The sequence below is a fragment of the Astatotilapia calliptera genome, chromosome 6 (assembly GCF_900246225.1).
Source record: "Astatotilapia calliptera chromosome 6, fAstCal1.2, whole genome shotgun sequence".
NCBI classification, from domain to species: Eukaryota; Metazoa; Chordata; class Actinopteri; order Cichliformes; family Cichlidae; genus Astatotilapia; species Astatotilapia calliptera.
Window position 1 is genome coordinate 29502063 of NC_039307.1, and position 10950 is coordinate 29513012.

The 10950-nt window shown below is 41.7% G+C and overlaps 1 protein-coding gene across 1 annotated transcript; it reads left to right on the forward strand.

Moving 5' to 3' along the window:
- The first annotated feature begins 54 nt into the window (after positions 1-54).
- On the forward strand, positions 55-7950 carry gpank1 (G patch domain and ankyrin repeats 1). Its single transcript, XM_026171554.1, has 4 exons — positions 55-2531; positions 2613-2754; positions 3389-3464; positions 6850-7950. The coding sequence occupies exons 1-4, from the start codon at positions 2151-2153 to the stop codon at positions 7289-7291; spliced, it is 1041 nt and encodes a 346-aa protein (XP_026027339.1). The 5' UTR covers positions 55-2150; the 3' UTR covers positions 7292-7950.
- Positions 7951-10950: the final 3000 nt, after the last annotated feature.

Consider the following 10950-nt stretch of genomic DNA (forward strand, 5'->3'; position numbering starts at 1 on the left):
ACCGTGAAACCACATCAGATATGTCCAAAGAAACAAAGGAATGGACATCGTTCCATGTTTCATCTGTTAGTTACTCAAACTCGCTTCAGATGTCAAGTCCTGTGACACAAAATAGTTCTCCCTCAAGGGGGAGGAAGTATGTGACTGGTTCTTTTTGTTAGCAGTTAAGAATTCACAGTTTTCAAGATATTTTCTAATTTTGTTTTGATGGTAAATGCCAATAACAGGCTGCAGCTGATTTAGTTTTGGTGAAATTCGGGTCAGGTCACAACAAATGTGAAAAACTTAATGTTACCCACAATCTTTAATGGATTAGTTTTAAACTTTACAACAATATACTAGGCGTTGGGGAACATGAGTACCCAGGTTTGCTATATCAAAACTATATCGAGTAATCTATGATATGAAAGGACATGGCGAGAGCTATACAACACGCTTTTTACTTTTTCAGTATGACCACACAGTGGCGCCGTACCAATAAAATGGAATAAAATAGAGTTTTAGTAAAGACGTTGCCTTTCAGGTGGGCGTTGTGCTCTCTGAGTGCTCTTCGTTTTTGATGCTGCTCACGAGAATGAAGCAGCAGCACTGTGTCAGACTTTGCTGCTGTCGTGTTGTAAAGAGCAGTGATGGCAACAGGCATATTATTGTTTTCAGGTGTGTACGCGAGCAGAAAACAGAACAAAGGAGGGGGTCTTCTACCCAGCCCGGTCTGCTATTTTACAAAAAAAAAGGACTCCTCTTCATCAAAGCTTCTGCAGGCCCGACTGCCCTGATAGCTTTTGAAAATCACCCACATTTCGGGCAGCTTGAAAACAGACTATTGTGTGGCAGTATATTTCTGCGGAGTAAAAAATAAAACTGTGTTACATGTGCCATGTACCAATTCTTGGTTAATTTCTTGCAGTAAATCTTCCATATTTAATTAATTTAATAGGATGAAGTTTTTGTTTTGGGGAGTTTTTCTTGTTTCTTGTGGAGGGCTGATCTTTTGTGGAAGGTAAAGAAGTACATACAGCTTGCATTTGTTGGCATAAAACGAAAGCAAGGAAGAAAGACGAGACCAAATGAAGATTTATGATGACATAAAGGAAATGAGTTAATAAAATTGTCAGAAGTAGTCAGGAAACAGCCAGGTTAACATAAGGAAAAAACAAAACACAGTCACTGAGACTAAAATATGATATATTGATTTTAATCAGACCTCTGTCTATATGTGTTTGCAAAACAACCTCTGAATGCAAAGTGTAAATCACCTGACATGAAATAACATGTTACACTACAGTTGCCGAGATATGCTCCTAGAAGGGATACACGTCTGAAGATTTCCACACATCACACGTGGGGGAAGCACAGGTGTTAGTTACCTTTTTCACCATGCAATTCTCACAGTGTGAACAGTAGTTGCATAGATCGAATTTTATTGATGTAGATTAAAAAAGGACTTTCACGTATTAATGTGGTACTTGTATGTTGAATGCATTAAGCATGTTAAACTATTTTAGTGAAATAAAAGGCCAGTAATTCTTTTTAATTTTTTAAGGCAGGATGAAAAAAATATAAACTGAAAAAAGTAAAAACGAAAGCAGCATCAGGCTTAATAGGTGGCAGTGACGTCTGAGTTTATGAATTATATATTTAGTTATTGAGAGATATCAAAGGGTGCAGTGTAAAGGAGTAGACGGTAGGTGGCAGCACTCACTGTTATTCACACTTGTTTTTCCACGGAAATAAGGACATTATTTTGAAGCTGCTTCCTGTTATCGAATCGACTCGAGAAGTTTTAATGTAATCGGCTGTTTAACACTTGGCTCTAGGTTATATTATATCTTCATCATAAACGAGCTTTAAGGAGACTTTGGGGTGACTGAATCTTGTTGGTAATCCGAAACGATTGTATGTCTAATGTTTAGCTACTGATGCTAACTAGCGTTGTGAGGCTGGTAGTTTCCTGTTATAAGTATAATGTTAAATGTAATATGTGGCTAAATCCAGTACCAGCATGTGAACTGTCTTTTGGAAACTGCAATGTTGGATAACATCTCATTTATATCTCAGTTAGATATAAACACCGCTGACTTTAAGATCTGCTTCTTTCACGTAACTACAAAACGTCCTGTCTGAGATACCTGAAGTTACGGTCACTCCTTATGGCTGCTTTCGGCTTTACTCCTGCCAGAGAGCAGGATCTTTTTAGTTTTGAAGCGGAACAGTCCAGCTCAAAAACAAGCAGCGGACTCAGCGGGGAAGAGGCCAAGCGTTTCTATGAAAGCTTAACAAAAGATGAGAAAGGGGGAGATGGATCAAAAGGTCAGACTAGACAGGAGAGTAGAGAGTCCAGGAGAAGAGCGATGAGGAGGGTGAGAGCTGTGGAAGCACAGCGGGGCCAGAGTGGAGGGAGTCAATCAGAGACTGGACACTCAGAAAGAACCATGGAGCTGCTGGGTCTGCGGCTACTGCGCTTTGCCCATGAGGGAGACATCCCTGGGCTCAAAGAGGTCCTCTCAAAGGGGGTCGACATCAACTACCAGGTATGATAATGAAGATTCTGTTTCATTTGGGGAAATGATACATTTTGCTTAAAGAGTGTATTGTTTTTTCCACCCTTGCAGGATACTTTCTTCTGGACAGCTGTAATGTGTGCAAGCTGGTCAGGGCAAAGATCTGCTGTGAGACTTCTGCTGCAGCACGGAGCGGCCTGGGTCGGAGTGGTTGACACAAAGGGGAGGGATGCCAAAGACCTGGCACTGGAAGGTATAACCAACAAACATGGTTGAAACCCTAAAGTCATCTCCCAGGTCAAAACTGGTTGCTAAGGAAAGGAAAAATAGTGACGTGCCAGCTGACGGTTATTCAGCTCCGAGATGTTTGCTCAGATCTGATCATTAGTGGTCGATATCTGTTTGTGTGTGCAGTGAAGCTGAGCCAGTGTTGTTGTAGTTTTGGATTTTCTATTCAGTATTTGTTCCTATTTCATTTTGATGTTTTTCTTTGAATTCAGGTCCGTTTTCATTCACAGTGGGTTCAGCTGTTTCACTTTTACTTCTTATTGTTTGAAATTGTTTGTTTAATTTTCATTACTTTTACTGTTTTAATCTTTTTATTTATTATTATTATTATAATTGTTATTATAAGGCAATATAATGTGGAAATTAAAAAAATTCAGGACAGTTTTGCAACATAAATGCACTGTAGTCTGAATAAAGATGACCATAAAAGCTTGTAGTGTAGTCAAACATGACTATACTAACAAAGATTAAAACATAGTTAGTTTTGCAATAACATAATGTTGGTTTAGTGAGTTTTTATGTCTTTTTCAGTTTCATGGCTCCAAGTTTTAAGATGACTATAAAGACCTTGAACTGAACTCATTCATTTCTTTTCACAGCTGGTCACAATGACGTGTTGGAGGAGCTGTTGAGCTACGGGAGAAGACCAAATAGAGACACACCGTCTGATAGCAGGTGTGCACACTCTCATTGGTACACAGTTCTAATCTAAATATAACCACACAGTAAAATCATTCAGGCTTTACAATATCTATCTAAACCAGGCATGGGCGAACTACGGCCCGGGGGCCACGTGCGGCCCGTTAAACGTTTTGATCCGGCCCACCAAACTTGAAAAAAATTAATAAATTAACCTTGTTAATGTTTTATTTCCCCTGCAATTCTGATGTTTCCTCACTAGATGGCGCACTCTAGATATATTGGCTTTGTTGAGGTGAAGCGGCGTAGGCCTATTACTCCACGTTTGCACTTTACCCTGTGACCTACCGCCCCTCTATGAAGATGAGCGGTCCCAAGAAAAGGAAAGTGGACAGAGAATGTCGAGTGTTCAAAAAGGAGTGGACAACTAAATATTTTTTCACTGAACACCGATCATCTGCTGTTTGCCTGATATGCCAAGAAACTGTGGCGGTTTTTAAAGAGTATAATATTAGCCGTCACTTTGCCACAAAGCACGCAAATTATGCTAGCAAGCTCTCAACAAAAGAACGGGAATCTGCTGCTGAGAAGTTGGCAGCTAATTTGAAGGCTCAGCAAAGTTTTTTTCACCGTCAAACTGCCATTCAAGAGTCAAGTACCAAGGCCAGTTTTATGCTTTCATTCAAAATAGCAAAGGCCAGCAAACCACTGTCAGAGGGCGAGTTTTTAAAAGAATGTATGGTAGAGACAGCAGGTATTTTGTGCCCGGAGACCAAAGACAAATTTGAGAAAATCAGTTTATCACGGCGGACAGTGACTCGCCGTGTAGATGCTGGTGAAGATATCACCAGCATATTAAACAAAAAGGCGAAGTCATTCACTTTTTATTCTTTAGCACTGGATGAAAGCAACGATGTCAAAGACACTGCTCAGCTCCTCATTTTTATCCGAGGAATCAACGAAACCTTTGAAATAACGGAGGAGTTTTTGACAATGGAGTCTCTGAAAGGACAAACACGGGGAGAGGACTTGTTTGAACGAGTGTCTGCTGCCATCGAAAACATGAAGCTTCCCTGGAGTAAGCTTGTTAACGTCACCACAGATGGATCTCCAAATTTAACGGGAAAAAACGTTGGCCTGCTGAGGAGAATCCAGAATAAAGTGAAAGATGAAAACTCTGACCAGGATGTGATTTTCCTCCGCTGCATCATCCACCAGGAATCTCTATGTAAATCGGTGTTACAGCTGAATCATGTTGTGAATCCTGTGGTGAAACTTGTCAACTTCATACGCGCACGGGGACTTCAGCACCGTCAGTTCATTGCGTTCCTGGAGGAAACTGATGCGGATCACCAGGACCTGCTTTATCACTCCCGTGTCCGCTGGTTGAGTTTGGGAAAAGTGTTTCAACGAGTGTGGGAGCTCAAAGAGGAGATTGGCGTGTTTTTGGAGCGGCAGGGGAAGACTGATGAATTTCCTGAGCTGAGCAACAAGAGCTGGATGTGTGACTTTGCGTTTGCTACGGACGTATTTTCACACTTGAATGAGCTCAACGTGAAACTGCAGGGGAAGGAGCAGTTTGTGCATGACATGCACACAAACGTGAAAGCCTTCAAATCCAAGCTGGCTTTATTCTCCAGGCAGATTTTGAACAAGTCATTCACTCATTTTCCTACACTAGCCACGCTGAAAGAGGCCGGAGCAAAAGTAAAGAAATACAGTGAGTCACTGGATGCACTGCACGGAGAATTCTGCCGTCGGTTTTTGGATTTCGATAAAATTGACAAGTCACTTCAATTGGTGGCCTTTCCTCTGTCACAAGACCCCGAAACAGCTCCAGAGGAGCTTCAGCTCGAACTCATCGACCTTCAGTCTGACCCTGCCTTAAAAGAGAAGTTCAGCTCTCTGAAACTAAATGACTTCTATGCTTCACTCAATGATGCCGCGTTTCCAAATCTAAGGCGAAGAGCGCAGATGATGTTGGCTTTGTTCGGCTCTACCTTCGTGTGTGAACAGACATTCAGCGTCATGAACATCAACAAAGCCAGCCACAGATCCAAGTTAACAGACCTACACCTCAGATCAATCCTGAGAATCGCCACAACAAAACTAACTCCAGACTTTGATGCGCTGGCTAAAAAAGGAGACCAACAGCACTGCTCCCATTAAAATGTGTGTCTCTCCGTGATACGCACGTTGTTAAAATGAACAGTGCGCGCAGATCAACTATAACGCTTCACAGACTGACTTGCTGCAACTGTTTCGTCCTTGCACTGGTCGTTGTTGACTTTTGGCACCGGGGAAACAAATTGAATAAAAGGAACAGGACAAGTACATCTGCATCTCCTACCGTTTTTGGAAAAAAAAAAAAAAGAGTTAGGAGGAGAGTGATGTGATATCCTGAAGGATAACAGAACTTTCAGTGCTTTAAAATAAAATATTCATTTATTTGATTTTCAGTGTTTAAAGGCTCATTTCGAAGTCAGAGATTTTATTGTAATGCTTTTCTTCATTTTCATTGGAAATTAAAGCACATGTTTTCTCCATATCTCAAGATGTGTATTTTTCCCCCAATGAGGTGATGTTTTCAAAGCATGCCATCTATCTACTCCTGTTCCGGCCCCTTTGTCAAATGTTAGAACTCAATGTGGCCCACGAATCAAAAAGTTTGCCCACCCCTGATCTAAACCATTCATATCTGAGGAATAGGGTACACACGATGTTTGTTTATTGATAATCTAATGACACAAATTTTTCCAAGCGATCAATGAAAAATCCTTGATTCAAAATCTATGGTGAGAAACATTTAATGGTACAGGAGTTTTAATCCATCCGACAGAGACGCTGCCTGGTGCCTTTTGGATCGTTGATCGTGTCTGGGTTTAAATCTCGTATTAAAAAGCTTGAGCTCTGGTGATGGTGAAGCAGAAATTACTACATAATTTCTACTTTTGACATTTTACAGTCAGGAGAAGGATTAGCGCTTATTGGTGTCAAATTGTGCAACAAGAGTTTATCTTAGTGCATTTAGCACTGCCGCTATATATGATAACAGCAGTCCTTTTGCCCTCCTCACTGTGTGGGTGTGTTCACAGATGTGAGGGCATACACAGCAGTGAGCTAAACAAACTTCCTGGTAAGGCTGGACTTTAACCACAGAGATCATGGAATCAAATCAGTGAATTACCATAAAAAAAAATCAAATAATGCTGAATAATATAGCAGTGATATTTGCCAACATTCACCAACATCAGGATCACATTGTGAGGTCAGATTTCGAATGAGCACAAACGCGAGTGAGATAAGATTACAGCAGGTAAAATCTCTGCTGTTGTTTACACACACTTGGAGAAGAAGTCAGTTTGTGGCTCTTTCATGTTTCTTTTCGGGCTCATGTTGTCTTTTTTTCATCTATCCTCAGTTCCCTCCAGCCTCAGTGGTGCGACGTGTGTCGTAGCGAGCACAGCAGCAGCCTGCTGTCACATCTCTCCTCCACCCTGCATCAGTTCAATCTGCGACGCCCTCCACCGACGCCTTACTACTGCCTCCCCCCCTCCAGCAACAGCTTCAAGATGATGGTTCGTTGTGGCTGGAAACCAGGAACAGGACTGGGGCCACAGGGAGAGGGGCCCAAACAGCCAGTGCCTACTGTGCTGAAGAGAGACCAGAAGGGTCTGGGATACGGACAGATGAAAAGAGCCAAAGTGACTCACTTCCAAGCCAGAGACTGTGAAGCTGTGAAACCACCATCTAAGGACAAAGTGAGGATTGGAATGAAAGGACAGAGGAAGGAAGAAAGTAGGAAAAAAGAGCAAAAAGACAGGAACTGGGAAAGAGACTTCCGTGCCTCTTTTTATCTTTGATACTGGCTCATTCACATCTGCATCTGAAACACATAAAACATGACGCTGAGTTTTTTATTAAAGCTTTGACAGAGTTTGATGGGTTTGTCTGTGAAGCGACTTTAAATGAAGCTTAACGCTCTGGATCAGAGCTCGTGCTGTCTGTGTACGGCGTCAGCTGCTGTTTGCTCAGTGATTGAATGTGTGGCAAAAGGTTTTCATTCATGTTCACGAGGATTTCAATCACACTGTAACTGAATGCGTCTGAGCCACAAAGGTTTTAAAGGCTTACATTATAATGTTTTATTTGCATTCAGCAAAAAGAAAAAACAGCAAGACCGATCTTATCATGAAGAACACTGATTATTGCTCATGATCCAGGGATGGACAAATTCTTTAGTGTCATAAAGCAGTGCAGACATTTTTATATTAAAGATTAAAGAAGAAAAGAGTTTCTTTTAGATGTTAAAGTTGATTCTACGAAGAAAAATCATCTAGTTTTTTCTTCACTGTTAAATCCTTTTAAGCAAATACACAGACCGAGAGTAACCTTTCCCTCTGTTGGAGCTCCGGGTGCCTTTTCACCTGGTTCACCTTTACACCTGCAATCATGTGAATGTTGAGTCACACACTTGTGCTTACCTGTGTCAGGTTCTGTTAAACTGGTTTTTACTGCTTCAGTCTGGGCTCTTTTCTTTTGTTTTCAGGGCTTTATAATGACAAGAAAGGACATTTTAAGTCACTTTAAACTGCCTGTTACACAACACGTGGGCTCAGGGATGTCCTGTTTCAAATTAATGGGCTAAAAATTAATGTACCCTTAAAATCTACTCAGAGTGGTGTAATCCACTTTTTAAAATATTCTGTAGCAATATTGATTTGTTCTTGTAGATTTGTTGGAAGATAATGTAGGCAAAAGCTTTATTTTGTAATGTAGAGTAATATGTGTGCCACATCTTATAGCTACAGAGTATACCACACACAGGCACTGCAGTACAACCTCAGCAATCTCTCTTTCCATCCACCACCTGCAGCTCTTCAAGAAGAGAGATGTAATCTGTCCAGCATGCCTTACATCTGCCTCAGGGCTCTTCTGGTAAGACCTGTCCAAAACACCCAGTTTTGGACGTCTTTCCTAGTTTGATGCCTGAACCACCCTAACAGGCTTATTTCAAGGAGTGTTGGCTTTACTCTTGAGTCCCTCTGAATGACAAAGCTCCTCACCCTGTCTGTGAAGACCAGCCCATACACCCTTGGTATTAAGCTCTTTGCACTTAATTATTTTGGTTGTTATTCACAGTTTATAGGTGAGGAATGTAGACTGACCACTAATCAACAGCTTTGCTTTCACGCTCTGCTCTGTCTTCCTAAAAACAGCTGAGTATGCTGTCTGCATTACTCCTGACATGGCACCAGTTTGTCTTTACCTGTCAGCATCTCCCCTCACTCATAAACAGGACTCAGTGATTATTTAACTCCTTCACTTGGGGCAGCAACTAATACCAAGCCCAGAGTGGGCACACCACCCTTTTCTGGGTTACAACAATGGCTTCAGACTTGGAGATGCTACATCTCATTACTTCTTCTTCACACTAAGCTGCAAACCTCCCAAGTGCAAGCTGGAAGTCATCTCTTGATGAAGGCAAAAAAATCATATCTGCAAAAAAGGAGACATGACATCCTCAGGCCGTCCAACCAGCTTCAACTTCACTGGTCAGTTGCTATGCTGATCTTGGACCAACATTATTATGATGATGTAGAAACAACACCAACACTGGGATATCAACTCACGCACAAAGGGTAATCCTCACAAACTGCGCTCTGAGCGGCCTGGGTGCCACTTAAGTCAGTGGGTGAACAGGTAACCACATGGCTGGAGTGCAGCAGCGCAGTTTGAGTCTGACCTGTGGCCCTTTGCTGCATGCCTTTCCTCGCTCTTTCTCTCCAGTTTCCTCACTGCTACACTATCCAATAAAAGAGAAGAATTGGCTGGGCCTTAGCCCGTGGCACCAGGAGAGGCCCAGCCTGGAACCACTGAATGGACCTGCTTTCCTGTGGGCCAACCATCAAGAGGAGGGGCTGTTTGATGCAATGTAGAATGTGCAGCAGTCAGATCACAGGTTTCCCAAACTGGCTTCAGGGACAAAGGGTCACTTAACTCACTAACCTGAGCTAGTGTATGAGGTTAGGAGAAACCAGGTATTGTGGGCCCTGGGCAGTGACTCCATTGCTGGATACAAAACCATCTCTTTTTTGGAATGACAGTGAAACTTGAATGGTTTGATTGGGAGGAACAGCCCAGTCTGAACCCAAGTGAGGTTCTGTTCCTGAACTTCAGTGCTAACCACAGTTGGTCCATAATGAGCACCAAGTCTGAGCATAAAGGTGTCCATAAGTGGACCTAACACCAGGTAGCCTAATCTCTGATTTTGTAATTGAATCGTGTAATCGCCGTATATCTTGGACACTCTTGTGAAGAGAGGAGCAGAACTGTCAACTTGTTGGTGAGCTGGATCAAATAGCTGGCCTCTAGTCATAGAAAGACTTTGAAATGTACATTTTTTAAATTATATTTTAAAGTCTGGGATATGGAAAGATGAAAAGAGCCAAAGTGACTCAGTTCCAAGCCAGAGACTGTGAACTCTGAAACATAAAATATGATGAAGAGTTGTGTATTAAAGTCATTGGGTGCGTCTGAGAGGTGATTTTTAAATAGAGCTTAACACTCTGACCTTGACTCAGGATCGGCGCTCATGCTGTCCATTTATGGCATCAGCTGTGACTCTGCCAGCTGTTTGCGCAACGACCGAATGTGTGGCAAAAGGGTTTCCTTCATGTTCACAAGGAGTGTGTTTACACTGTGTTACTGAAAATGTCTGAGCTATAAAGACTGTGTGAAAGGGTTACACGATAACGTTTTATTTACATTCAGCAAAAAATACACAGGACAGAGCAGACTTTACAAACATCAGGAAAAACACTGATTACTGCTCATCCCCAACAGTAACCTTTCCCTCTGTTGGAGCTCCAGGTACCTTTTCACCTGGTTCACCTTTACACCTGTCTTCATGCGAACGTGGAGTCACATGTTTGCACTTATCTGTGTTAGCGTGTCAGCAACGCTCTGCAAGGCTCCACAGTTGAACCAGCAATTATTGCATTGATCTGGACTTGCCTACTACATGTTTTCATGATTTTATTTAAGGAAGGAAGCACTCTTTCAGTACAATTCATCTTAAACCGCCTGTTACACAACATGTAGGCTCACGCAAGCATGTTCTATTTATAAGGGGTGAAAATGAAAGAGCCTGTACGTTACACCATCATTGGGTACTGCGTTTGATTTGATTTGTTATTCCAAGCATTGGTTTTCAGATAATATCCAATTTGGTGCATTTTTTTTAACACTAGTGGGTTGGGGGGGTAATTTGTTAATTTTGCCTCCGTACACTATCATAGCTGACGTTAAATCAAACAATCAAGGTACTTTAATTCAAGGACTTTCACAGGCATATTGTGTTAAATGTTCAGAAATTTCAGCCATTTTATTCATAAGGCTCTAGTTTGGGATTTAGACTTTGTTTTAAATGGACAAGTTATGATCGTCTTCAATATAAAACCAAATCTTTTGATGTAATGCAGTGCAATTTAGCATATTCGATCACAATATCACTTTACTG